The sequence below is a fragment of the Sus scrofa genome, chromosome 14 (assembly GCF_054392235.1).
Source record: "Sus scrofa isolate SSC_HxYL_T2T_F1_AM1 chromosome 14, Sscrofa_HxYL_maternal_Yorkshire_Landrace_v2.0, whole genome shotgun sequence".
In the NCBI taxonomy this organism is placed as follows: domain Eukaryota; kingdom Metazoa; phylum Chordata; class Mammalia; order Artiodactyla; family Suidae; genus Sus; species Sus scrofa.
Genome location: NC_139396.1, coordinates 56,437,603 through 56,463,387, shown reverse-complemented (window position 1 = coordinate 56,463,387; position 25,785 = coordinate 56,437,603). Strand labels below are relative to the sequence as shown.

Sequence of the window (25,785 nt, the reverse complement as noted above, 5' to 3'; positions counted from 1 at the left end):
TTTTTTTTTTTTTTTTGGCTGTGCCCATGGCATGCAGAAGTCCCTGGGCCAAGGATCGAACCCATGTCACAGCAGTGACAATGCCGGATCCTTAACCTGCTGATCCATGATGGAACTCTGGGATGAATGTAATTTTGGTTTCTGTAGTTTTGCAAACCACACAGGAGTCTGTTTCTCCTGGGAGGGAAGGCACATGGCGCTTAGAACGAGGACACCAGACACCTCTCCCAGCTCAGCATGTGTCCCCGAGAAAAGAGGGGGAGCATTTCCCTGGCAGGTGAACCAACCCCAGACCCAAGGGTCAACACTGTGGGGATGTTAGACTCCCCTCCCCCACGGTGATCAGCTCACCTGAGGTTCCCTTTGTTGGTGGCATACTTGATGTGGTTACAGATGTAGTTGAACATCCCGTGAGCCGTGGTACAGTCGCGGGCATCGAACACCTGGGAGAGCACATCATGGCATCGATTGTGTCCTCCTCCCCCATTTGGCTCCCCCAGGGTAGCCTTCCCATAGGAGGAGTGCTCAGAGCCCACTCCAGCTGCTGCCCCGTTGGGGAAGCAAGCTTCTCTTCACTAAGCCCCGGGCCGGGTTTTATATTATCTTTTATCTGACCTGATAACCATGGCCAATCGAACCAGGAAAAATCCCCTAAAAGTAAGCATGGAGTGAATGTGGAAAAGGGATGCTGAACAAAGGTGGGGGTTTTAATGGGCTGGCTGTATCTCCTATGAGATTACTGGGGATTAGGGACTTAAACAAAATCAAACAACCCCCCCCCAAGACTGATAACTAATCTGCTTTCAACTTGAAACTATTCCTCAGAGGAGGGGGAGAAATCATACCAGGGGACACAGAATCTAATGCTTTCAGGGAGTAGGCAGATCACATAAATAAACTAAGAGAGTAGGTGTAAGACAAAAGGGAGGAGTGGGGTCTGTGGTAAACTGGAAATTATAAGTCCTACCAAGAGACATGTAAATTCAATTTAAAAGCTCATTGTGTTAACGAAATAGGCATGACTATGAGCCAGATTCATCATGATCTGAGTATTTGGGGCCCCATGATCACCATCTGATAATTTACCCTGGCCACCAGGTGTCCTTAGTAGGAGCTGACCCTTTTTAAAGCTCATCCCTCCCCCCCCCCAAAAAAAAGAAACCTCACCAGTATCTGAGCCTGACTGCCCACCTGCAGCTTGGACCACTGGATCCTGCCCACGCAGCGGGAGGCATTCCGCCAGGCGTGCTTGGCCCCGTAGATGAGCTCTGTGTCCTTGAGCTGGTAGGTGCTGGTGGTTTCAATCTCTTTGTTCACCTCCTCCAGCCTCTCCATGTGGGCTTTGGAGCCGAATCTGAGGGAGGAGGGAAGGAACAGGGGAGCATCACCTTCTCTCCTAAATGAGAGGTTGGTGGAAGGAGGCCAGAAGCCAACAGAGAGGCTGAATATCTGGACACAATAGCTGAAGCATGAAGCAGATTGTCAAAAACTCATATGCTGACAAAGGCCCGGCAGTATGTAAACTGGCTGGGTGGCGACTGTGGTAAAATGGTGAGCCTACACCTGGTCCAAAGAGGACCAAAACTCTGTTCCAGTCTGTTGTTGCTTGATAGGAATGGGGACCTGGTACTGCCAGATCTTCTTTCAAGAGATTGCAAATCTGATTTCTAAAGGAAACTCAATTTTATTTTATTTTATTTTTTGGTCTTTTTGCCTTTTCAGGGCATATGGAGGGTCCCAGGCTAGGGGTCCAATTGGAGCTATAGCTGCTGGTCTAGGCCAGAGCCACAGCAATGTGGGGTCTGAGCAGTGTTGGTGACCTACACCACAGCTCACGGCAATGCCAGATCCTTAACCCACTGAGCGAGGCCAGGGATCGAACCTGCATCCTCATGGATGCTTGTCAGGTTTGCTAACTGCTGAGCCATAATGGGAACTCCGAGAACTCAATTTTAAACGGTGGTGATGAAATCAATTTTAGAAAGTTAAAAAAATTCTTATGAAGGAGTTCCTTTTCTGCTCAGTGGGTTAAGAAAATGACATGGTTTCCATGAGGATGTGGGTTTGATCCCTGGCCTCACTCACTGGGTTGAAGATCCAGCATTGCCGCAAGCTGCAGCATAGGTGGCAGACACGGCTTGGATCTGGTATTGCTATGGCTGTGGCGTAGGCTGGCAGCTGCAGCTGTGATTCAGCCCCCAGCCTGGGAACTTCCATATGCTGCAGGTGTGGCCATAAAAAGAAAAAAAAATTTCTAATGAAAAGTGCTTCAGGCTTACAAAAGGTATAGAGAATAATATAATGAACATCCATGTCCCAAGCCTGTCCTTATAAATAAATAAGAAAATATAGTTTCTTGGGGACTACTCCCCACTCTAGCCCACTTCCTTTTCAGAAGTGAGTGCTATTTGGAATGTGGCATTTAGCATTCTCATGCTTTTGTTTATATTTTTGCCACTTGTGTATAAATTTTGGGTAGGAAGATTCTGCAGGTTTAAAAAGTTTATATAAATGGTACTGTCCTGAATGTATCCTTCTGCAACCTGTCCTTCCTCTCTCCCTCCCTCCCTCCCTCCCTTCCTTCCTTCCTTCCAGCCACACCATGGAATGCAGAATCTCCTGGGCCAGGAATGAAACTTGTGCCACAGCAGCAATCCAAGCCACTACAGTGACAATGCCAGATCCTTCACTTTTGCCCCACAAGAAAATTCCCATGCCCTTTCTTTCTTTTGCTCAAAGCTGTGTGCTTCATTTCCAGGAACATGCAAAGCTTTAACCTGCTCATTTTCATAGCTGTATAAATTCCACCACAGAAAATGCCAGAATTTACTTATACATTCTCCTGCTGATGGAGTTGAGGTAGTTTCCAGTTGACTCTTAATTTTATTTTTTTTCCTATTATAACAATTTTCTGGGCTCACTCTTCCTTCCTTCATTCCCTCTTTTCTTTGGATGCACCCATGGCATACAGAAATTCCCAGCTCCAGGGATTGAACCTGCCTCACAGCAGTAACCAGAGCCACAGCAGTAACAACACCAGATCCTCAACCCACCTAGCCCCTAGGGAACTCCACAGTGAACATTCTTATGCAGACCTTCTTATAAACAAGCGTGAAAGTTTCTTTAGGGAATACACCTAGGCATGGAATTGCTTGAAATGTTTCAAATGTAAGCCCCACTTGGCAAGCTAAACAAAAACATTTCTGGGGGCCAGATCTGGCCCTTGTGCTACCAGCTTTCAACCTCTGTGTATGGCAGGTAGAGGCCGAATGCTAAGATCTTGGTACAACTGTCTGCAAAGTTGGACTTGAAGTCTTTGTACCTAGTACTCAGAGTCAACATGAACTTGCCTTTTAATTGACGAGTAATACTGATCAATGAACTCTTTGGCGAGAGGAAAGAGCTGTTCTTTTGTGCGGACATCTTCGGGCCTTCGTATGTGCTGAGAAGGAAGCATGACGGACCCCATACAGATGTGCTCAGTGCATCCTGTTCCCTGGAAGGAAAGATTTGGGCTATTACTCAGTTTTACCCAAGTGTGGCACATGTAGGTCTGTGCACTTGGATCTGACATTCATGGTGGAGTTTCCCTGGCCTTTAATTTCCAAAAGGGATTTCCCACATACCAGCTTCCAATCAATGGTGAACACAGTCATCCACCAAGTTAAGGAATGGATAAGGAGCATTTTAATAGGAAGAGGGGCTTTGTGATTGCCATTCCCTGGGAATCAGAACCATTGGCACTGAATCCCCCAATATATTTTTCTTTTTTTTATGGCTGCATCTGCAGCTTAAGGAAGTTTCTGGGTTAGAGGTTGAATCGGAGCTGCTGTCTACACCACAGCCACAGCAACACAGGATCCAAGCTGCATCTGTGACGTACGCCACAGCTCATGGCAATGCCGAATCCTTAACCCACTGAGTGAGGCTAGGGATTAAACCTGCATCCTCATGGATACTAGTCAGGTTCTTACCTCACTGAGCTAAAATGGGAACTCCTCTCTCCAAATGTTTTGACCTTACATTTGATCAAGAGGGAGCTAGTAGAAGTTCCTGCTATAGTACAACTGGATTGGTGGTGTCTCTGCAGCACCAGGATGCAGGTTTGATCCCTGGTCCAGCACAGTAGGTTAAAGGATCCAGTGTTGCCACAGCTGTGGCACAGGTTTCAACTGCAGCTAGGATCTGATCCCTGGCCTGGGAACTCCATATGTTGTGGACGGCGGAAAAAAAAAAAAAAAAAAGGAACTAGTAGAGTGATTATAGTGACTCCTTTGAATGTATCTATGGGAAGTGGGTTGCAGAAAACAGTCCCAGTTCTTCCCCTTCCTGTATTCACACCCTTTGCTATATGACTTTATAGCTATTCTCATCAAGAGGTGAGGTCTGTTCCCACTCCGTTTTTGTTTTAAGGGCTGCACGTGTGGCATAGGGAGGTTCCCAGGCTAGGGGCTGAATCAGACCTGCAGCTGTCAGCCTACACCAGAGCCACAGTAACATCTGCAGCCTACACCACAGCTCATGGCAACAATGGATCCCTAACCCACTGAGCGAGGCCAGGAATTGAACTGCATCTTCGTGGATACTAGTCGGGTTTGTTACTACTGAGCCACAACAGGAACTCCTGTTCCCTCTCCTTTTGAATCTAGCTGGTTTGGGCCAGTAGAGTATGGCAGAAGTGACACTGTGCCCATTCCATCTATGCCTCAAGAGATCTTAATATTTCTGCTCATTCCTCAGGACCCTGCAAGCTGAGTGTGAAGGAGAGCAAGCTAGCTTCCTGGAGGATGAGAGGCCACATGGAGCAGAGTTGAGTTATCCCAGCCAGGGCCATCCTAGCCCAGCCTGCCCAGAGCTGACCCCTCGGATGACCACAGAAGCCTGAGATCTGCTGAGATCAGCAGAACCACCCAGCCAACCTGTAGGCTTTTGAAAGATAACAAGTGGTGGTTATTTTTGGTCACTAAGTTCCGGGGCAGTGTGTTACACTTTGATAGCTAACTGATACAACAGTCCTCCAAGAGGTCCGTTTTCAATAGACTGATTTATTGACTTGAAAACATAAAAATTTAGAGGACAGACTGTGAAAACAAGGTTTTGTCCAGAACTCCATCAATGGTCAGACTGTGAGAGGTAAAAAGAATGTACTTGGAACAAGCAATACCCTTTGGATTCTTTTGGGTACAAGGTACACAAATAAAAAGTATTTGCGGGAGTTCCTGTGTGGCTCAGTGGGTTAAGGATCTGGCATTGTGGCAGCCATGACGTAGGTCTCAGCTGCTACTCCCATTTAATCCCTGGCCCAGGAATTAAATGAGTGCAGACAAAGAAAAACGTATTTGCCTAAGTAAGTATCCACCAATGGTTCTCAAATGGGGGTGAGTTTCCTACCCAGGGGACACCTGGTATTATCTGGAGATATTTGATTGTCACATCTTGGGGGGGGGGTAGGTACTGGCATCGAGTGGTACAGGTCAGGAGCGATGCTCAAACCTACAATGCATCGAGTGGTCCCCACAACGAGAATTACTCAGGCCCATGTGTGGATGTTGCTGGGGTTGAAAAACCCTGGTCTACTCTCTGCTGGGATACTTACCAATGTGCTCTTAAGGTGGAGGGTGTCAGACAGAACCACGTCAGTCTCCCAGTTCTTGACCTTGAGGAAGCGGGGACACTTGGATGGGCTGCCATTCTTGGTGGGAGACTGTTTTCCCGAGGCAGGGGGCTGGAGGAGAGAATGAAGATAGGGTATTAGGCAGGGTCTTGGGGGCACTGGAAGATTGTCTCCACTGAGATGAGGAGAGGCAGTGCTCTTCCTGGAATCTAGCCCCAGTCACCCACTGCCTGTGACCCTCTGGGGTTGACATGTGCAAGGTAGCTGGGAACCTCATCCTTCTACCTGTGCAGAAGGAGGTGCCATGGAATAACATTTTGGGTTCTGTCCTGGGGAGAGGGATCAAGAACTCAAAGGTGGTCTCTCAGGCATGTAGCATAGGGTCTGGCACATCGCAGGGAATTGATGTTAGTTGAATGAATACATGACTGAAAGAACACTATCAGTCTCTGAATGATAACAGCCCTCAGGGCTACAGAATCAAACCTGAGGCTGGGTCAAGTTACTTGGATTTCTAGGCTTTTCTGCCATAGCCCAAACTCACCATGTCTGGCAAGTACTAGGAAAACAAAAAGTTTACTTTAGAAAGGTTTGAAGCATGGAATATGTACCCCCGATTTCAGGTTTCTGCTTTTCAAAAAGTCTACCCACGTCCCTTCCTCAGGGCCTTTGCACTTACCCTTCTCTCCACTTAAATGTCTTCATTTTCCTGTTTGCCTTTACTTCTGTAAGTTGACCAGTAGGTGAGGGGATAAGCCTGGGCAGACCAGTGTTGGCCCATCCATTTTAAACCTCATAGATAAGGATTACATTCTGTCTTGGGTGTTTCTGAGTAGTTGTCTACCTGCCTGGGCAGAGGTGTGCTCATGCATCAGAAAAACATCAGCAAATCTAAGGGAGAGGCAGTGGGCACAACCAACACACCAGAGATGGGAGAAGATGAGGCAATCTTGAGTGACACTTGTGCCAAAGAGGAGAACAGTGTGCAGTGACCTTGAGGCAGGGCATTCGCACATGCAAATTGTATTTATTGAGCACCTACTATGTGCTTGGCACTGTTAGGTGTTGGGGACACTCAGAATCCTTGTGAACAAGACAATCAGAATCCTTGTCCTTCTGGAACATTGTTTTGGGAGAAGTGGAGATAAAGAATAAGTAAACTAATACATGGATGAAATAGTTTCGGGTGCTGATAAGAATATAATACAGAGGGAAGTGATGGTGACAAAGTGGAGGGGGAAAAGCAAGGGCAAAGGCCCTGAACCAGGGATGAGCTTCCTAAGTTCAAGGGAGCAGCAAGGAGGCAGTAGGTCTGGAGTGTGTGAGTGAGGATGAGTACAAGGAGATGAAGTCAAAAAGTAGGCAGGGTCCATATCTGCTCGGCTTAGAGATGCTCAGGCTGGTAAGAGAGCTGTGAATTAGGATTAAATTGGTGTAAGTCCAGGACACAAACCACAGAGAATTCTGAAGGACTGCTCCTGAAAACTAGCCTTCAATGAGCACCTGCATGTGCCAAGCAACAACCTTATCATTCCCATTTTAGAGATGAGGAAACTGAGGCATAGAGAGATTAACTGAACTGTTCAAGATCCCAGAGCTAGTAAACTGGAGCCAGGAGTCAAATCCTGGCAGTCTAGCTTTCAAACCATGCCGGTAACTATTAGACTAAACTGCTTCTTGGCCGTCATGTTCAATTCACTCCATTCATTCATTCAGCATATATTTATTGAGTATCGGCTATGTGCCAGGCAAGGCAGGAAGGGCCAGGGCTACAGAGACAAACTAGACAGATGTGATCTCTGCCCTTCTGGAGTTCACAGCCCAATGGGGGTGGTGATCAAACGAGCCAATGTAATTGAGTGCAATGGGTATTACAATGAGGGATGCTGGCAGTGCACCTGACCTGGAGCATGCGTCTTCTAAGTTAAGACCTGAAGGACAGTAAGGTGTTAACCAGGCAAAGAAGAGAGAGCAGGGCCTTGCTGGCAGAGAGGTGAGAGGTGTATCATAGCTACCTTTTGCCCAGTGGAACAGGAGCTCTATGCGAACGTGTCCATGCCGCCATGTTGGAGTTTGGGGAACAGAGGCAGGTGACAGCATGCCACTGTTAAAGATAGTGCCAGAACAGTGCAGGGAGCAATAGCAGAGAACAGAAGGAAGGTATCATGACTCATTATCTTCCACACCTCCCTGCCCTGGCCCCAGATCCGGTCATTCCCAGGGGTTCTCATCTCAGTGCTGGGCACCACCATCTATCTACCACTTGTGCACACCACAGGGAGGAGCTGTCCTGGATATCATCCTCTTGGTCCTCCACATCCCATCCATCCCCAGCTCCTATCCATTTTAGCCTTCTACATAGCTCTAGAATCCACTTGGTCCTCATTCTCTCTACCTACTGGGCAGCACCCTGCCCAAGCCACCATCATCTTTCATGAGTGATTGCAATCGCCTCCTAAATTGCAGTCATTCCTCATCACCATTGGTGTCATTATTCTGCTATTACTCGTACAATTTCTAGCCTCATTATGATGACTACTGCTACAAGAATTCCTACTATACAACCACCCTGGGAGCAGGAGAATAATTTGGGTGCATTCCTCCTTTCATTCTTTATTTGCTCTTCTATCCTACTAAACTCTTAAATTTTTTTTTATTGAAGTGTAGTTGATTGAAAATACGGTGCCAATTTTTGCTGTACAGAAAAGTGACCCAGTCATACACAGACATACACATTCTTTTTCTTATACTGTCTTCCATCATGTTCTATCCCAAGAGACTGGATTTTGTTCCCTGTGCTCTATAGTAGGACCTCATTGCTTATCCATTCTAAATTTTTTATTTGTCTTTTTAGGGCCACATCCACGGCATAGGGAGTTTCCCAGGATAGGGGTCAAATCGGAGCTATAGCCACCGGCCTACACCACAGCCATAGCAACATGGGATCCGAGGCACGTCTGCAACCTACACCACAGCTCATGGCAATGATGGATCCTAAACACGCTGAGAAAGGCCAGGGATGGAACCCATGTTCTCATGGATGTTAGTTGGGTTCGTTAATTGCTGAGCCATGATGGGAACTCCTTAGCTATTCTAAATGTAATAGTTTGCATCTATTAACCCCAAACTTAAGTTATTTTACTTATGTCCCCACATGAAGCCATGTAGAAACAATTCCACTTCCTTTGAAGACCTTTCCAGACATCCTAAACCTTTTAGGATTCTATTCCCACTCCTGTCTTTTCCAGCAGATGCACAGGTAATGGGCTAGCCTTTGTGGTGACAAATTCCTCTGATCATGCAACGACCTGCATCCTTGAGGAAATAAAATCCTTCCTTGTCCATGGGGGAGGTGCCCTAGCCATCCTCCCTAAAGCCCAGGCATCACTTAGCCAGTTTAGAAACCCTTTCCACCATCCACTGAATATGCTGGAGGTTGAGGAGCGGCTAGAATCCCAGAGAGGGAATAACAGACATGGTGTTGGCGTTGGGGTTGGGCCCAGGACCGGTGGATACGGCCGGTGGGCGGGCTGCCGGCAGCCTTTGTGGGCAGGGCAGAGGGAGTGAGATACAGGCAATGAAAGAGGCCATCTGTTGAGGTTCCAGATGTGCGAGGGGTGGTCATTATAAGCCAAGTAATTGGGGGTCCAGGCAAGAGCCATGCCATTCTCCACCCCAGGCTGTATGAACTGCACACTTGAAACCAGGCATTAGGAGGCCTCTGGCAGGGCTGTTGTACTTGGGCTTTGATGTTTTAATTAGCCAGCAGTAATATTAGATGACTCAGGAGGGGACAAACAGAGAGATTAATATAGCAGTCAGGGGCCCTGTGTGGGGGATGCAAATGGCTTTTCTGAGTGGGGACCGAAGGGCTTGCACTAAAAATTCAGATTAGTGGCACTTGTGGGCTATTAAGCTGGTGACAGGGCACATGTGGCCTGTGGCTACGTGTGTTCTTTCCTGGATTTGTGTCTGGGAAGAATGGGAGACAATGGGAACTTTTCAGGTGGTGGGAGACACTGACTCCATTTCAGTGGATTCTGTGGGAGGGTTCCTGGATGCCTGCTCCTACATTTGCAGAGGAGGCTCTGAGCTTGTGGGCATTTCAAAGGCTTTGTCAACACCTCTTTGCTTTGGGAGTCTGAGGAGATGGAAGATAAATGATCTTGCAGCCCAAGAGGAAACAACAGGTGAGGTCATGTCAGCCTGGGGCCCTGAGCCAGGAATTCACCTGTTAGGATCCCTGACACCCGGATTCCTTGCTCCGCAACTTCCTTCCCTTCTTTCTCGTTGTCAATAAATACACACTGAGTACCTACTATGTGCCAGGGACTTGTGTTCAAGGCCCAGCAGCGGTCCCCACTCTCTTGGGAGAAGCACTTTACACCTGCATGCTCTAAAGTAGGGGTTTGCAAACTGTGGCCTGCCTGTTTGTATACCACCTGTTTGGTATAGCCCATGGGCTAAAATGGTTTTCCCATTTAAGACACGTTGAATAAAAAAATCAAAAGGATGATGTTTCAGGACATGTGGAAGTTTTATGAAGTTTGAATTTCAATGTTTGTGAATAAGGTTTTATTGGCACACAGCCAACCTCATTTTGTTTCTGTATCATCCACGGCTGCTTTTGTAATACAATGGCAGAGTGGGGTAGTTGTGATGGAAATAAGATTGGTTAGCTCACATAGCCAAAAATATTTCCTACCTTCTTTATAGAAAAAGTTTGCAGACTCCTGATCTAAAGGGTTGAATTTCAGTGGCTGAACTTCAAGCTATCTTATGTCTCCGTCCACTCAAACATTGCTGAGTTAGAGGTCACTCCTGATACTTCTTTCAAACAGCTCCCTAGCTCTGTTACTCCTTGATCTCTTAACATATTTTATTTTATTTGCTTTTTAGGGCCACGGGTGCAGCATATAGAATTTCCCAGGCTAGGGGCGGAATTGGAGCTGCAGCTGCCAGCCTACACCACAGCTAGAGCAACACCAGATTTGAGCTGTGTCTGTGACGTATACCACAGCTCATGGCAATGCTGGATCCCTATGGGACTAGGGACTAAACCCACATCCTTATGGATACTAGCCTGGTTCATTACTGCTGAGCCACAGTGGGAACTCCATGTTTTATTTTTATTCATAGCACCTACCACTGTCTGCAACTTGGGAATGTATATGTGTTTGCATGTGAATATATGTGATTATCTCTCTTTATTTTATATAGATTTACAAATCTCTTTATAGATACTTAGATATAGATACAGTTCTTTGCCTTCCCATCCTTCACTTGGCTCTGTCTCCAGCCCCCAGACAGAGCCTAGCACACAGTACATGTTCAACAAACATTTTAGGTCTGCTATGCACTGAATTTGATCCTCCCAAATTCATATGTGGAAGCGCCGGCTCCCATTGTGACATATTCAGAGATAGGGCTTTTAAAAAGTAATAAAGGTTAAATGAAGTCGTAAGGGTAGGACCATAATCTGATAGGATTAGTGGCCTTATACGAAGAAAAGAAAGATTTCTCTCTCTTTCCCTGTGTGCACAGGCTATGTGAGGACACAATGGCTGTCTACAAGCCCAGAAGAGCCCTTACCAAATGTGACCATGCTGGCGCCCTGACCTTGGACCTCTACCCTCCAGAACTGTGAGATATAACTTTCTGTTGTTTCAGCTGCTGAGTCTGTGGCATGTTGTTACGGCAGCCTGAGCTGTTTTTATTTATTTATTTTAGGGTCACAGGTATGTCATACGGAAGTTCCCAGGCTAGGGGTCGAATTGGAACTACAGCTGCCAGCCTATGCCTTAGCCACAGCCACAGCAATGTCAGTTCTGAACTGTGTCGGAGACACACACCACAGCTTGCAGCAATGCCAGATCCTTAACCCACTGAGCAAGGCCAGAGATTGAACCTGCATTCTCATGGATACTAGTCAGGTTCGTTTTTGCTGAGCCACAATGGGAACTCCCTGGCCTGAGCTATTTAATAGAAGGTCTAATGCATTGCGAAACTGTTGAGTCCCTTCAATGCCAAGCCAAAGTCTTTGGCCTTGAATTAATAGACAGTAAAGAACCCCTGACGTTGCCTGATGGAGGGGATGACCTATCCAAGCTTTTTAGGAACTACAGGACTGCAAGGACTGCAGGAAGGAGAGGGTAAACTGAGAGAGCTGGGAGGGAACTCCTGTGGAGCAGGAAGGTGGAAAATACAGCTGCAGTAGCATGAGACAGGAAGGGAGGAGATGGAGACTGGGGTGCCAGAAGCAGGACAAGAGCCTTGTGGCCTGAGAGGATAAGAGGGAAAAGAACAAAGTCAACAATGAATCAGAGACTTACAGTCTGGATAAGTGGGATGACGTGGGCCTCTTAGCAGAAGTTGGGAAGTAAGGAGTAGGAGCGAGGAAGGTGTGGAGGGAGGATTTTAAGGCAGGAAGATAGATACTAGACATCAGAATCTGGAAGATCTAGAAAGAGGGGTCAGGCATCCTGTCCTTCCCCCTGTTGTGGGCTGTCACAGCCAGGAGCCTCACACTGAAACCAGGACAAGAGCTGACAGCAGGGAGGGAAGTACCTGCCAGACACAGAACATCTCAGGAACTCTTAAGAGTTGAACTGTGTCCCCTCAATTCATATGTTGTTATCCTAACCTCTAGGACCTCAGAATGTGACCTTACCTGGAATGTTTAAAGAGAGGATTAAGTTAAAATGAGGTCAATAGGGTGGCCCTAATCCAGCATGACTGGTATCCTTATAAAAAGGAGAAATTGGTAGACAGATGCATATACAGGGCGAATGCCATGTGAACACGAAGACTGTCATCTATGAGCCAAGGAGAAGGACTTGGGGCAGATCCTTCCCTCACATCCCTCAGAAGGAACAAACCCCCTAGCCACCTTAATCTCAGAGTTTTGGTTTCTAGATGCTGAGAAAATAAATTCCTAAGCCACCTGGTTTGTGGTGCTTCCTCTAAGAAACAGCTCTAGGAAATGAATCCAGGAGCCAATGCTCAAATCCGCACAAATCAAGTAACTTCTAATTCTTGCCCTGTTGGCACCAGCTTCTCCATCAAAGGCCTGCAGCAACTTGCCCTGCTTGGCTTGTTTTAAAATGAGGGCAGCACGCTGTGGCTGAGCTGGGCAGCCAGCCATCCACACCAGGGGCCAGATGCCACACACCATGCTGCAGCCCCTTAGCTGCAGCCCCAGGCGGCACTGCTCCAATCTGTGGGTACGGCTCTTCAGGGCAGCAAGTGTAACTCAGTGAGGAGCTGTGGTAGCTCAGGTTCTAGAACCGTGGGCCCACACACACCGGCAGGTACGCACCCATCCATGCAATTAAAAAATTGCTACTTATAAAACTTAACCAACAGTGTTAAGTACCCTGCAGTATAATTTCCGTGTAGTGTATTCAAAGCATGATTTCTAAAGTGATTCATTCTTTATAATAACTCCACAGAAGCTTGAGATTGCTTATTCGTTCCCTTCTCCCCATCTCTGTCTCCCCTGACTCAATGGTCCATGTTCTGCAGTCTGTGGAGGATGATCATGGAGGAAGGTCCTTGGCTGTCAGACTCACTACCACAGTTTTGGTTCATAGGCAAGGTCTTCTGGAGATGAGGTCTTTGGTTAGATTATGGATGCTTTCTCCAAACGAGCGGATGCTTATAGTTGCAGTAACCTCACAAGACACTAGACAACTAGTGTTTATTATTAGACAACTTCAAACTTGGTCCCATTACCAGACCACAATGTGTAGGTGCGTGATGAATTCATTTTGAGAAAGTCTGTAATTATTTTATGGTCCATCCCTATGATATTGCATTTTACTGTGTGCATGTTTGTGAAAAGCATTAACTGGCTAAATGCAAATATTTAAAATGCACAGCAAGCTTTGTGATTATGTTTTAGACGGTTTTTTATCTTTTAAAATACCCTGAGAAAATAGAAAGTGGGTTGGGGCTCTGTGGACCTCTGAGAATCTCTGTGTGAAGGGGGTCTTGGCAACTGATATCCACTTGGAAAGAGAGGAGGAAAAAATGACTTTGACCCAACTTGGCCTATCTGGGGAGAGAATCTGAATACGGTTTGTGCCATAAGTGATCGTACAGAGGGGTGTCATTGATGCCTGAACAAGAATGTCATTGTCCCACTCAGACAACACTTGCACAGCTAGCATTGAATCTATTCACTATTAAAACAAATAGTTAGCAAAATATGTGGAAATTCCAGCAGGGCTGAACCTAAACACATATGAATTCAGGCCCCACTTCCTGGTTCTACCCTGGCTCTGACCAACTAAGGCAGCAGGACAGGGAAGGCTGGTCCCTTGACCAAGTGTCTTATAAAGACCCTGGAGGTCACTGAGCAGGTGATGGTCTGGGTGGAAGGAGGTGCACTTCAGTGATATTTGGATTCTGCTGGCACTGGGAATGAGGAACACGCTGTTCAATATAAATTCCTGGGAACCATCCTTTGTCCCCTGTTTGAGGGCACTCTAGGAACACTTGGTAACCCGAGGAGGTGGGACTGGGGGACTGAACATGCTTTGGAGAAAATCCAACCTGAGTGTCTAACTCTGGTCATGAGCCACATCAAGGCAAAGGATGCCTGGCCTGATAGAGGTGAGGCAGAAATGGGTTTAATTGCAGCTTATATTGGGGATTTGGGGCACCTTCCCACAGAGAGAAATTAATCTCAAAACATAGGAAGTTTCTCAAGGGCTGAGAGACAGGCTTAGGGAAGGGAATAATTAATAGGTGCCCCGAGATGACATCCTGAATGCAGCTGATGGAATCTACCAGAGCCAGCCAGGTGGGCTCTGTGGGGAACACCTGCGCACGACTCTACAAAACCCCAAATATCATGTGTGGGGCAACTATTGCGTATGTGTCTGTGTGTGGAACTTCTCTTGGGAGTGGGAGTTCCTGGATGTTGAGGCTATTTGATGAAAAGATGACATCTAGACTCTGAACTCAAGGGCCATGATCATTTCAATTTCATTTTTAGTGACACTTAGTAAATGCCTATTCTGTACCTCGCCTGGGCTAGGCCACTGCACAGCCACTGGTTTGTGGACTTCCCATGGTAGCTTGTTTTTCAGATGGGGAAATGGATGCTCTGAGAAGTAAAGTGATTATCTCCAAATTCTCAGCTGACAGGCAGAGCTGGGCATGGAATCCAGGCCCTCAAAATCCTATTTTTTTCCATCTAGGTCTTTCTGCTCCCCACTCTGTGAAGTCCTAGTGTCTGGCCCCAGGTGGTAAATGCCATACGCTACATTGATTTGAATGATTGACAGGGATGATGATGTCATAAAGGGAAAGAGGTTTGGCTTTGTCACCAAGACTCAGTGGGTGGTCACTTTCCCTTTCTGGGCCACAAGGGTGTCATCTGCAAAATGGGGACAGTGCTTCTTGCCCTATCTGCCTCACATTTGCAATATAATCACAAGCAATCCATCTTCACATAAATTAGCAATGCAATGCCTAGATCAGCAAAATAATAATGAGCCAAATAACAATGACGACAATAGTATTAACAACCATGAACATTTTTGGAGCGCTTATTCTATGCCAGGCCTTTCAGAGTTCAAGAATGGGCTCTAGGGCTCCATGGCCTGGGGTCAAGTTCCATCTCACTCACTTGCTAGTCATGTGACCATCATCAAGCTACTAAACCCTCTGAGCCTCAGTTTACTCATCTGTAAAATGTGAACAATAAGCATACTTTACTGGTTTGGGCTGGGGAATTAAATGAGATTGTGGATCTAAAGATTGGATAAAGAAGATGTGGTACATATATACGATGGAATATTAGCCATAAAAAAAGAATGAAATAATGCCATTTGCAGCAACATGGATGGACCTAGAAATTACTATATTGAGTGAAGTCAGTCAGACAGAAAGACATATATCATATGAGATCAGTAATATGTAGAATCTAACAAAAAATTATACCAAAGAACTTACAAAACTGAAACAGATACAAAGATTTTGAAATAAAATTCATGGTTACCAAAGAGGAAACGTGGGAGTGATAAATTAGGGTATTGAGATTGACATATACATATTACTATTCAGAAAATAGACAAGTAATAGGGACTTACTGTATAGCACGGGATAACCTACTCAATATCGTGTAATAACCTATATGGGAAAAGAATCTGAAAAAAATGGATATATCTATACGTATAACTGATTTACTTTGCTGTACACCTGAAGCTAACACAACTTCCTAAGTCAACTATACTCCAATAAAAGTTATTTTAAAAAGATAATAAAGTGCTTGGCACAGGGCCTGCCATTGCTCAACAAATATTAACTCTTATCACCACAGGAGATTCTATCATTTCATACGTCTCATTTCATCCTCCCCATAACTCCACGAATCTCTTAGCCCCTACGAACCTCAGCACAGATGTTATTTAGTTTGTCTGACCATGGCCACTGGGAGGAGCAGGCCAAACCTGGGCTGACCCCGGAGCTGAGCCCTTGGCCTAATGCTGTGGGTGAGTGAGTCCAGAGACTGGAATGGCCACACCCTGGCCACACTCCCAGCAAGGTGGTATTGTTATCAGTGTTACTATTATTTTTAGTGCAACGTCATCAATGTGCAGTGAGTCAGGGCTGACTTAGAAGGTTCCCCTGCAGCATGCTGGGTTGCTGCTGGGAGGCAGAGGGCTGCCCCAGTTTGCCGCCTTCTCCATGCTGCCTAGCTGGGTCTGGCTGCCCTCTCTTGATTTCCAGCAAAGCCAGCAGCAGCTGACCAGTTGGGATGTTTTCTCATGGAAAGAAGGGCCCCGGAGACCTCTGAACCTCTGAAGATTGGGGGCCCATGAGCACGCTCCCCTTGCTTTATCACCTGGGCCTCTGCAGAGGCTGGGACGATGCTGACACTTACCTGGAAGTGGGGAAATGCTTTTTAACAGATTTTGACATTTTGAAAGCCAGCAAACCCTATGTCCCCAGGGGTGAGGAAATGCCAGGTTCCTGATGAGGTGGTTGGATGGGTGGGGAAGAAGATTTCAAAATAAGAATCATCTCTCTGAGTACCTGGTTGCCTTTGTCAGCAAGAGGCTGGCAAGACGGGCAGGGGGCTAAATAGGAAGGCAGAATCCCAAATGGAAATGCCATTTCCCCCTGGCCTAAGAGCCCCCTCATCACACCCATTAAGGATGGTGGGGATGCTGAATTAGCATCTGAAAATAGATGTTCTGACCCCAAGTAGAGTACACTTCTACCCCTGTCCCCTTAGGAAAGCAAATCAGGCAGGCAAGAGAAATAGATGCTTAATGAGAAGGGTAGAGAAAGGCTTCATTCCCTATCCAAAGTTTTCCTGGGGAGAATGGACAAACCACACTTTTTCACATCATTAATTTAGGGTAGCATTTCCACTTGAGTGGGTTATTATGTAAGCAGATTTTAGAGTAGAATCAAAACTTAATATGTGTCTCAGGTGGTATTAGCATCAAAGATGACCTCAGATATCTAATAATGACCCTTAGCAAGAGAAAGAAAGAAATGTAGTTTATCAGCCATAGCTGCTCCTTTTAAAACTGCAATTCTGTTCCCCACTTGTTTCTTGGCAAACTCCTACATGATCTTCAAAACCCAGATCAAATGTCACCTGTGCCGGTAAACCTTTCCTGATACCTACTGAGGTATTTATGTTCCCTTGGTGTCTTATGCCCCTCTCCATTTTAGGATTAACTGCACTGTACATGTGTCTGTCTCCCCACATTCATCCACGAGTGTCTCAAGAGCAGGGAGAACAATGTTTGCTCACCTTTACTTTCACCCCAGAGCTGTGCACATGGCAGGCACTGGGTGACTATTTGGTGTGTGAGGGGTGGACTGATTCAGTCTACCCACCAGCCCAGCCTGGATGCAATTTGCAAGGGGATGTTGAAGATAAGCATCATGAAGTCATTCACACACTGTGTTCTGATGACCAGGGACTTGAGTCTCACTGGCCCCACCCACTGCTGACCCAATCTATTAGTAAGAGAAATGACCACTAGGTAAAGATTAACATCTTAGCCTTCTGAGGTTAATTTAAGAGAAGGTGCCCTGATGGCTGAGTTTCCTTGAATTTGGACAAACAGGAGTATCAAGGAAGATGGGACAGACCACACTATTCCTCCAGGGACCTTGTAGTCATGTGAATCGGGAAGTTCTTTTTCAGGTCTAGCCTGCATCTGTCCTGCTTCACTTGGGCTCTGTGGCCTTTTGCTCAGTCCTTGGGGAAAAGGTAGACCAGCTGCTCCTCCACCAGCTCCTGTCTCTTCATGACTCAGGAAGGCAGGTAGCAGCTAGGTCTCTCTCTTTGTGTTATTAACAATGCTACCCCCTCCATGGATGCCTAAAAAAGCAGTAAATGTGGGTTACAACCGGGAGGGAGGAAGGAAGGCGATTCCAGGAGCTCCAGGTAAAGGGGCTTTGAGCAGGTAGAGAAGAGACGGAGCATAGGAACGGGTCTTTCAAGTCAGAAAGAAGAACACTGGGTTTTCTATTAATTTGCTCAGCCTGGGAAATATTTCTGAGCCCTGTGGCTATGGAGGTGTCTAGCAGGGTACTGTTTCCTTAGCTCTGAGCCGCCAATATAACTGAGCGCTTGGGTCTCTGCTTCCTTTCAGCTTGCTTTCTTTCTGTTTGTCTCTTTCTCCCTCCCCCTCCCTCCCTTCTTTTTTTTTTTTTCCTGCCTTTTAGAGCCACACCCATGGAATATGGAAGTTCTTAGGCTTGGGGTTGAATTGGAGCTACAGCTGCCAGTCTACAACACAGTCACAGCAACGAGGGATCTGAGCCGAGTCTGCAACCTACACTACAGCTCATGGCAACTCCAGATCCTTAACCCACTGGGCAGGGTCAGGGATCGAACCTGCATCCTCTTGATACTAGTAGAGTTTGTCACCACTGAGCCACAATAGGAACTCCCTTTCAGCTGTATTTCTGAGAGGCATTTGGAAACTTGAGTCTCAGACAGCAGAGCCTGGGTGATCTCACAGGCCAGTGATTTTGAACCTTTTTTGGGTCACGGGCTACAATGAGAACTTGATAATGACAAAGGAATGAGTATAAATCCAAGCATTTCTGGACCATATGTCATGCTTCCAGGAGCTCCCATGTCTATAACTGCTTGGCTGTCTTAACCTCAGGAAGACGCAGTCTTTTCCTCTTTTTCCTGCACCCTTTCTCCTTCTCTGAGGAAATGAAATTTCCATTTTAGAGGAGGCTTTAAGGCAAGTTCTCAGCACCTCCCCCTGATTGTTATAGACTGAATATTCATGCCCCCCGCAACCCCACCCCTTCTCCCCGGCTGCCAAAATTCCTCTGTTGAAACTTAACCTCCAATGTGATGGTATCTGGAGGCAGGGCCTTTAGGAGGTGATTAGGTCAGGAGGGTGGAGCCCTCATGATTGGGATTAGTGCACTTATAAAAGAAACCCAGAAAGACCCCCTTGCCCCCAGCATCAGACATCAAATCTACTGGAGTCTTAATCTTGGACTTCCCAGCCTTTGAGACAGTGGGAAATAAATTTCTGTTGTTTATAAGCCATCCAGTTTATGGTATTCTGTTCCAGCAGCCCAAATGGACTAAGACAATGATTACTTCATTATGATGCCCTGCAAAGGTCACTGGCCCTATTAATCCCACTGTCCTGCTTCCAACATTGAGCCCTACTCCTCAGGCTTGAAGTTTAAGGTGATGTTTTTTAAGCTGTCACTGTCTAACCAAGGTGGACGCTCTGAAAGGAAATAGCCATAACCCTGCTCTTGCTCAGATTTCAGCAGGACTTTAAGGGTCTTTCTGGTGGGGTCAAGTCCTCCTCAGCGTCTTCCCTACACCTCTGATCTCAGGGGTTACTGCAGACCAGCAATCACAAACTCTAATGCCTAGAAGGGGAAGGTAGGTAAAGTAAATCAGTAAAGCAAGCTGGGTGATCTCAAGACTGAACACTTGGTTGCCTATTAAACATATAAGAATATTCTTCATTTTCACAAAGCATGAAATCTTTCTCATCTTTCCTGAAATGTGTGAACCTCCTCATCAATCTCTAGCCTCCACTTACAATAAAGACAGAGATGAAAACAGAATTAACTTTCATTCTAACTATTATAAGAAAACCAACAGCACTCATGTTATGATAAACAACAATGGATGGTTGGCCTTAATGAGAAGGATACAATAGGGAGTGGTGGGGATTGTGGCAAAGTAGAGAGCCCATGCCCTGTGTAGTAGGGGCAGCTGTCACTCAGTCCAGGCAGATCACTGTCCCATAAGAATACAGGCTCAGTGTGGTTGGACTGTCCATATTTTTAAGAGAAGTTGTAAATAGCAGCTAAGGAAAGCAGGACATTCCTCCGAGGCTCTGGAATGTCCCATCTTCCCCTGTGATGCTACATAGAGAGGCTATGAGTCACTACTTATGTGGGTTGATGGTCAAAGGTGCTGTCCATAGATTAAGCATCAAAAGTAAGAGCTTGGCAACCTGACCTGTGCCATCCAGGGCTTGGGCCTCGTGGAGGGAAGGAAGATGACCTGCTGAATGGCCCAGGCCATCACCCCATTATGACCTCCCACTTGCCATTCCACCTGTACTTGACTGTGGTGCAGGGGAAAGGTGAGTAATTCAAATACTTCAGCAGGGTTGCTTGGACCGGGTCAATAAGCTGTCTGGGCAGGTGAGAAAAAAGGTGCTGCTAATCTCTAGCCATATCTAGCCACTCTCAGGACACCATATTGACCTGGCTATTAAAATGCTCCTCAGCAGATAGGCAAAGACAGAACAGTTTGATAATGCACTGAGTTGGCAAGACTGTGGGGGAAAGTCATTCTCTTACTTAGCAGGTAGGAATGGTGTGACCTCTAGGGGTAGCAATTTGGCCATTTCTGCCCAAGTCACAAATGTATATGACCTTTGACTCAACAATTCTGCTTCTAGGAATTTATTCCTTTGATAAGCTCACCCAGGTGCCAAATGAGGTATTTGCAAAATGTCATTCATCATAGCAATGTCATGGCAAAATACTGGTGATGGGCCATGTGTCTATTTTGGAAAACTGGCTCAATAAATATGGCAGAGCCATATAATAGAGTATTATATGGCTGTGAAAAAGAACCAGGACTCTCTTTACCTACTAATTAGGACTAATCTCTAAGATATGTTGACACGTGAAAGATCAGGGAACAAAATAATACAGGCTTATGCTGGGGATACTACGAGTTCAGTTCCAGACCATAAAATAGCAAATATCACAATAAAGTGAGTGACACAAATGTTTTGGTTTCCCAATGCATATATAAGTTATATATAACTTTTATATACCATACTACTATAGATAGTCTATTAAGTGTGCAATAACTTTGTGTCTAAGAAAACTGTACACAGTTTAAAAATAGTGCTATTGGAAAAAAGTCACCAATAGACTTGCTTGATGCAGGGTTGCCACAAACCCTCAATTTGTAAAAAAAGAAAATGCAGTAAAACAAACTGCAATAAAACAAGATCTGCCTATATGTTTGATGTGCTCTCATTTGGGTAAAAACCTATGAAAATTATGTTTGTGTATTTGTCGATGCATAAAATATTGCTAAAAGGACCACAAAAATGATCAATATCGCTCACCTTTGGGGAGGGAAATTGTGTAGCTGGGATTAGGGGAGAAAGAAAAAGTTTTTGCCATGTATTTTTTACATCTTTTAAATGTGCAACCATGCAAATGTCTTTCCTAGAAGAAACTGAATGAAAATTTGAAAGATCTAGCAAGATAGCAAAGAAAACCCAACCAAAATCAAAGCCAAAATCCATAGTCCAGCATAAGCACTCCCAGCCTCAGCCCTCACCCCAGCTCTTCAGCCACTGTGGCCATTTCCCTCCCCAATGTGGTCTGTGCCAGGCTGGCACCACTACTTACCTGCTCCTTCTCTGAATATGGGTTGTTGAGGACGACAGGCATGTTGCCCTTCCCCCATAGGTCATTGAAGACTCGGTCGTTCTCTACACCGAGGGGCAGAGTTTTGTGAGATTTGCCATCCATATCTCTGAAAGGTAAGGTGTGGGAGGTGAGGAAGACACGTCTGAGTGATGGGCTGTTTGCCCTGGTCTGAAAGCCCTGAGTTAGGATAGGACCTCCCAGGTTTACCCACGTGACTCTGCACAGAGCCAGCCGGCGCGGGGCTCCCAGGCTGCCACTTCAGAGGGTCAAGCATGAAGGTGAGCGTCTCCTAGTTGGCATCAATAGCTGGCACATACCCACTCTGTGGACATCATTTAAGGATGACCATGACATAGATTTTGTTCCTGTCAGCCCCCATTTCATAATCTAGTGGCACAGGAGGCCCATCTCCTAGCAGAATCCCATGCGGAGCCCCTGGACAGCCTAACATTCATGAAACAAGGGTAGAAGAGAAGGGAAGCAGGATGGAAAGGCTGAGAAACCAGTCCTGTGGGCCAGGATGGTGAGTCGTCCCAATGCCAACCCGAGCAATGATCACCAGACAATGATACCAGCCCAGAATAAACAGGAATGATTCTGAAAATAAGGAGAACACAGCAACAAAAATCCCAATACTCTTAATAATGACAGCGTTTATCAAGCACTTAACTATAAGTCAAGCACTTTACATATATCTTGGTTAATTTAGTCCCTGTGGCAACCCTATGAGGTAGGTATGAATGTTAATGGCCATTTTTTTTTTTTAAATTTTTTATGGCCACACAAGTGGCATAAGGAAGTTCCCAGGCTAGGAGCTGAATATGCTATGAGCCACAGCAACACCAGATCCGAGCTGGGTCTGCGACCTGCACCACAGCTCATGGCAACACTGGATCCTTAACCCACTGAGCGAGGCCAGGGATCAAACCTGCATCCTCATGGATATTAGTCGGATTCATTTCCGCTGAGCCACAATGGGAACTCCTGTTAATGACCATTTTACAGATGGTGGTGGGGCAGGGGCTAAGCTGCTCAAAGTCACAGTATTGCAGCCTGAGATGGAGGCTCTCACTATTATCATCACTTACCATTATCATCACCGCCACTGTCACCATCAGCACCACCACTGCCATCAATCTCATGATCATCACCATTATCACCATGGTAATCATCACCACCCAACTCTCCTTTGTCAGCATAACCATCATTGTCCCCAGAGTCATCAGCACCATCCCCATCAACACCAGTGTTAGCGTCATCCTCATTAACATCATCATCAACATCATCCTCATTATCAGCAACGCTACTGCCCACACCATATCATGCCCATCGCCAACACCTCCATCACATCAGAATCTTCATGATCTTCGCTATCCTCCTCACATCATCACCATCTTCATTCCACCATCATCACCCTCATGAGCAGCATCAGGTGAGGAAACAGAGGCCCAGAGAGGTCAAGTCACCAGCCTATGTCCCACAGCTGGGGATGATGGAGCTGGGATTCAAACATAGGCTTGTTCCTGACTCTAGAGGTTGACTTCCTAACCATGAAGCCTTCTTGGCTCTCTGCCCTTGAACGCTCACAGATTCAGGAAGGAGCTATCTCAGCTAGATTCCACAGGAGAGAGGTCATGGCGGAGATGGGACTGATGTGGCTTCAAAATGCAGAATCCCGGAGTTCCCGTCGTGGCACAGTGGTTAACAAATCCAACTAGGAACCATGAGGTTGCGGGTTCGATCCCTGGCCTTGCTCAGTGGGGTAAGGATCCGGCATTGCCATGAGCTGTGGTGTAGGCCGCAGACACAGCTCGGATCCCGAGTTGCTGTGGTTGTGGCGTAGGCCAGTGGCTACAGCTCCGATTCGACCCCTATCCTGGGAACCTCCGTATGCCGCAGGAAGCGGCCCTAGAAAAGTCAAAAAGACCAAAAAAACAAAAAACAAACCAAAAAAAACCAACCAACAAACAAACAACAAAAAAACCAAAATGCAATTTCCCAACCAGTCTTGCCTCACCTCTGCTCTCCTGCCCTCTGAGCACTGCCCACCCGCTTGCTAACAATTTGCCTCTTTTTCACCCTCCCATCCAGTTTCATTCTAGGGCCTCTGTCTGTTCCCCAGCTTTGGGCAGAGTGGCTTGCTCTGTGGTCCACCTCAGTGTTGGTTCCAGGTGTCAAGGCTGGCCTTATCCAGCTCTCTGTCCTATGTTCCCAGCTTTGGGAACTCCTGATCCTGGCTCCATAATCCGCACCCTCCCCCCCACCACCCTGCCACTGCCGGTGCTGATAATCATTTGGGATGAATCAGAAGCCAGGGCCCAAGCTCTGAGGGCAAGGCCCTAAGGGACCCCTCTGGCTGCTGATAGGGGGTTAGCCAGCAGCTCCCCCTTGCTTTGTTTCACAGCATCCTGATGGCCCACGTCAAAGCCACTTCTGCTCATCTTGCTTAGAGAGGTCTGCCATCATCAGAGGGAACGTTTTGTTTTACCCTCTTTAAAATGTCACCAAAACACACCGGGAGTGGTTGGTTCTTGATTACACACATTTTCCAATTTAATGGTTTACCTACATGGTGATAAACAGATGAATTGTCTACTGAGACAGACTCTCTAAATGTCACTCAACTCCCTCTCAGCCCTAAAACTCCTGATCCTAGGATATTACATGACCATAAATGGGGAGTTAGCAGAGAAGAGAAGTTATTCCTATTTGAGTGTTGGTGATATACCCATTGCTAGCCCAGAAGTTATTTCATTTCAACAGACATTAAAAGTCCTTCTTTACAGATGCAAAAACTGAGCCCAGAGAGGTTATGTGAATTTCCCAAGGCCTCGCAGTAACCACACAGCAGATCTGGGATTTGAAACTAGGTCTGATTGATGCCCTGCCCAATCCTTCCTTTTTTTTTTTTTTTTTTTTTTTTTTTTTTTAAACAGAGACAGGAAAAAACGAGTCAGGATGCTTATGCTAAGCCGGAGGCTAAAGAGCAAGGAATCCAACATCTCTTGCTGAATGAGGCCAGTTTACAAAAATTACAGGGTGCAATTACCTAGGCAACTCTGAAATGCTTCACACGGCTGATCTTGTGTGCATCTGCAGGGAGAATTGCTTTTATCATCATCCTTTCTTTTTTCTTTTTTTTAAAGCCTTTAACACCTTTGTTTAAATAATGCATTAGAAGTGTTTTGTCTACACAAACTTGTTTAAGGGACCTGTGATGAGCAGGGGAAGATTTTTAATTTGGGACCACAGGGAACATCCATTAGCAATTGACATGAAACTATTTTGCTGCTTCGCACCCAGGGACAAAATCAGACGTGGATTTAGGGAGGACTTCTCTTGTGGCACAGCAGGTTAAGGATCTGGCATTGTCACTGAAGTGGCTTGGGTCACTGCTATGGCAATGGTTCGATCCCTGGCCCTGGCACTTACCGGGTGCAGCCAAAAAAAAAAAAAAGAAAAAAAGTGGATTTAGGTAGATTCACCCCCTCCCCAAGTCTGCTGTTGAGAACCAGTTCTGAGGGGAATATGTGGTTAATGGCCATGAATTTGCTCAGCCTGGGATGTATCGGCTGGCTGGGTCCGTAGGGGCAGTGCAGCATGCTGGTTAAGACATGGCCTGTTGATTTGGGGGTGCTGGGTTCGATTCTCAGCTTTGCTGGTTATAAACTGTGTGACTATGAATATTCTGGAGATTCAACCTTTCTACTCTCAGTGTACCTCTGTCTCTAAAATAGGGTTAATAATAATACCCAGTTCATGGGGCTGCTGCAGTGGTTAAGTGGTGTAAGGCTTACAGCACTTAGCCTGTGGCACCTGCTATTGCGTTGACTACTGATTTGCTTACAGGCTAATCAGACAGAAGCAGAGAAAGGAAAATGCTAGTTCTTTATAAAACAGTCAAGATTCCTCAAAGCCCGCCATGGTCTAGGAGAACCCTCTGTATCAATGGAAACATCCCATGTCTGTCTGTGTTGTTGGTATTTTAGCCACGTGGTCCACACGAGGCAGCTGAATACTTGGAGTGTGCCTACTGTCACTGAGGAATTGAATTTTTCATTTTATTTCACTTTAATTAAATGTAAATAGCTATATTCAGCTAGTTGCTATAGAACTGGGCAGTGTTGGCCAAAGCCTTGATGTCTCTAAAGACTGAAGGCATGAATGGCTCCCAGCTGAAAAAGGGGAGTCTTCTCTGGGGGTCTAGGGGGGCTTCAGCAGGGATGTCTGTACTCAAC

General features: G+C 46.2%; 1 protein-coding gene across 17 annotated transcripts in view; it reads right to left on the bottom strand.

Moving 5' to 3' along the window:
* NOS1 (nitric oxide synthase 1) overlaps window positions 1–25,785 on the bottom strand; it is a 188,654-nt gene that overhangs the window by 63,331 nt on the left and 99,538 nt on the right. For all 17 annotated transcript variants that reach the window (XR_014826158.1, XR_014826157.1, XM_021072695.2 and 14 more), the window contains 5 exons: window positions 21,527–21,653; window positions 5,597–5,725; window positions 3,351–3,496; window positions 1,192–1,354; window positions 352–443 (listed from right to left, as the gene is read on the bottom strand). Coding sequence is in view for 15 of the 17 variants with exons in the window: in XM_021072695.2 (XP_020928354.2) it covers window positions 352–443; window positions 1,192–1,354; window positions 3,351–3,496; window positions 5,597–5,725; window positions 21,527–21,653 (657 nt within the window). In the remaining 2 variants the exon portion in view is untranslated. The remainder of the gene's footprint in view (window positions 1–351; window positions 444–1,191; window positions 1,355–3,350; window positions 3,497–5,596; window positions 5,726–21,526; window positions 21,654–25,785) is intronic.